The sequence below is a fragment of the Terrapene carolina genome, unplaced genomic scaffold (assembly GCF_002925995.2).
Source record: "Terrapene carolina triunguis isolate 2854851 unplaced genomic scaffold, T_m_triunguis-2.0 Scaffold3611, whole genome shotgun sequence".
NCBI classification, from domain to species: Eukaryota; Metazoa; Chordata; order Testudines; family Emydidae; genus Terrapene; species Terrapene triunguis.
Genome location: NW_020667962.1, coordinates 1 through 1,197, shown reverse-complemented (window position 1 = coordinate 1,197; position 1,197 = coordinate 1). Strand labels below are relative to the sequence as shown.

The 1,197-nt window shown below is 63.2% G+C and overlaps 1 protein-coding gene across 1 annotated transcript; it reads left to right on the top strand.

Annotated features, from left to right (window-relative positions):
* Positions 1–600: 600 nt before the first annotated feature.
* DAD1 (defender against cell death 1) lies at positions 601–1,067 on the top strand. Its single transcript, XM_026661429.2, has one exon. It carries the CDS (start codon positions 659–661, stop codon positions 896–898), a length of 240 nt encoding a protein of 79 aa, XP_026517214.1. The 5' UTR covers positions 601–658; the 3' UTR covers positions 899–1,067.
* Positions 1,068–1,197: the final 130 nt, after the last annotated feature.

Below are 1,197 nucleotides of genomic sequence, written 5' to 3'. Positions count from 1 at the left end.
GGGGGGCACGTGGGTTCTAATGGGGGGCTCGGGTGGGGATGGTTTAGTGGGGGCACGTGGGTTCTAATGGGGGCTCGGGTGGGGTGGTTTAGGGGGGGCACGTGGGTTATAATGGGGGCAGAGCAGAGGGGTGTACGGGATAATACTATATGTGGGGGACACACGGCGGTATAATATGGGGGGGTCTCAGGTGCCCATATAGGTACGAAATGTTTCCGGAACCATTATCACGGGGTCTCGGTCCCTTATTTCCCCGTCCCGATTCCTCAACCTCCTAATCCGCCCAGCAACAGCTAGCCCTGGACTCTGATTGGACCATGGAGAAACACAGGGTTGAGAAAGGGAGTGTCTACGCATGCGCACATGAGGAGCTTTGCCATTGCTAGGTCGGGAGTGCGCAAGCGCGTTGCATTTTCATCCTGCCTGGGAGTCCACAGTGCGCATGCCTCGTAAACATCAGAGTCGGCGCCCTAGGGCGATCGAAGTAACACGCATGCGCATTGAGTACAACTTCGACGTGCAAGTGCCCAATACGCTCGCGCAGCTCTACTGAAGGACTCAATCACCGCGCCTGCGCAGTCGGCCATTTGCTTGCCCCGGAAGTGCTCGCTGCGGTGCCGCAGGTGGCTTCCGGCCAGCTCAGCTCGGCGGCGGGGCCATGTCGGGCGCGGCGGGGTCCGGCGGGGGCTCGGTGGGCTCCGTGGTGCGGCGCTTCCTGGCCGAGTACAGCAGCGGCACCGCCAGCCGCCTCAAGGTGCTGGACGCGTATCTGCTCTACGTGCTGCTGAGCGGCGCCCTGCAGTTCGGCTACTGCCTGGGCGTGGGCACCTTCCCCTTCAACTCCTTCCTCAGCGGCTTCATCTCGGCCGTGGGCAGCTTCATCCTGGGCGGTGAGTGACGGGCCCGCGCCGTCCCCTAGTAACCACCTCCCGGGCAGCGCCATCCCATAGTAACCATCCCCCGGGCAACGCCATCCCATAGTAACCACCTCCCGGGCAACGCCATCCCCTAGTAACCATCCCCCGGGCAACGCCATCCCATAGTAACCACCGCCCCCGGGCAACGCCATCCCATAGTAACCCCGCCTTCTCCCCTGGGCACCTTCCCCTTCAACTCCTTCCTCAGCGGCTTCATCTCGGCCGTGGGCAGCTTCATCCTGGGCGGTGAGTGACGGGCCCGCGCCGTCCCCTAGTAACC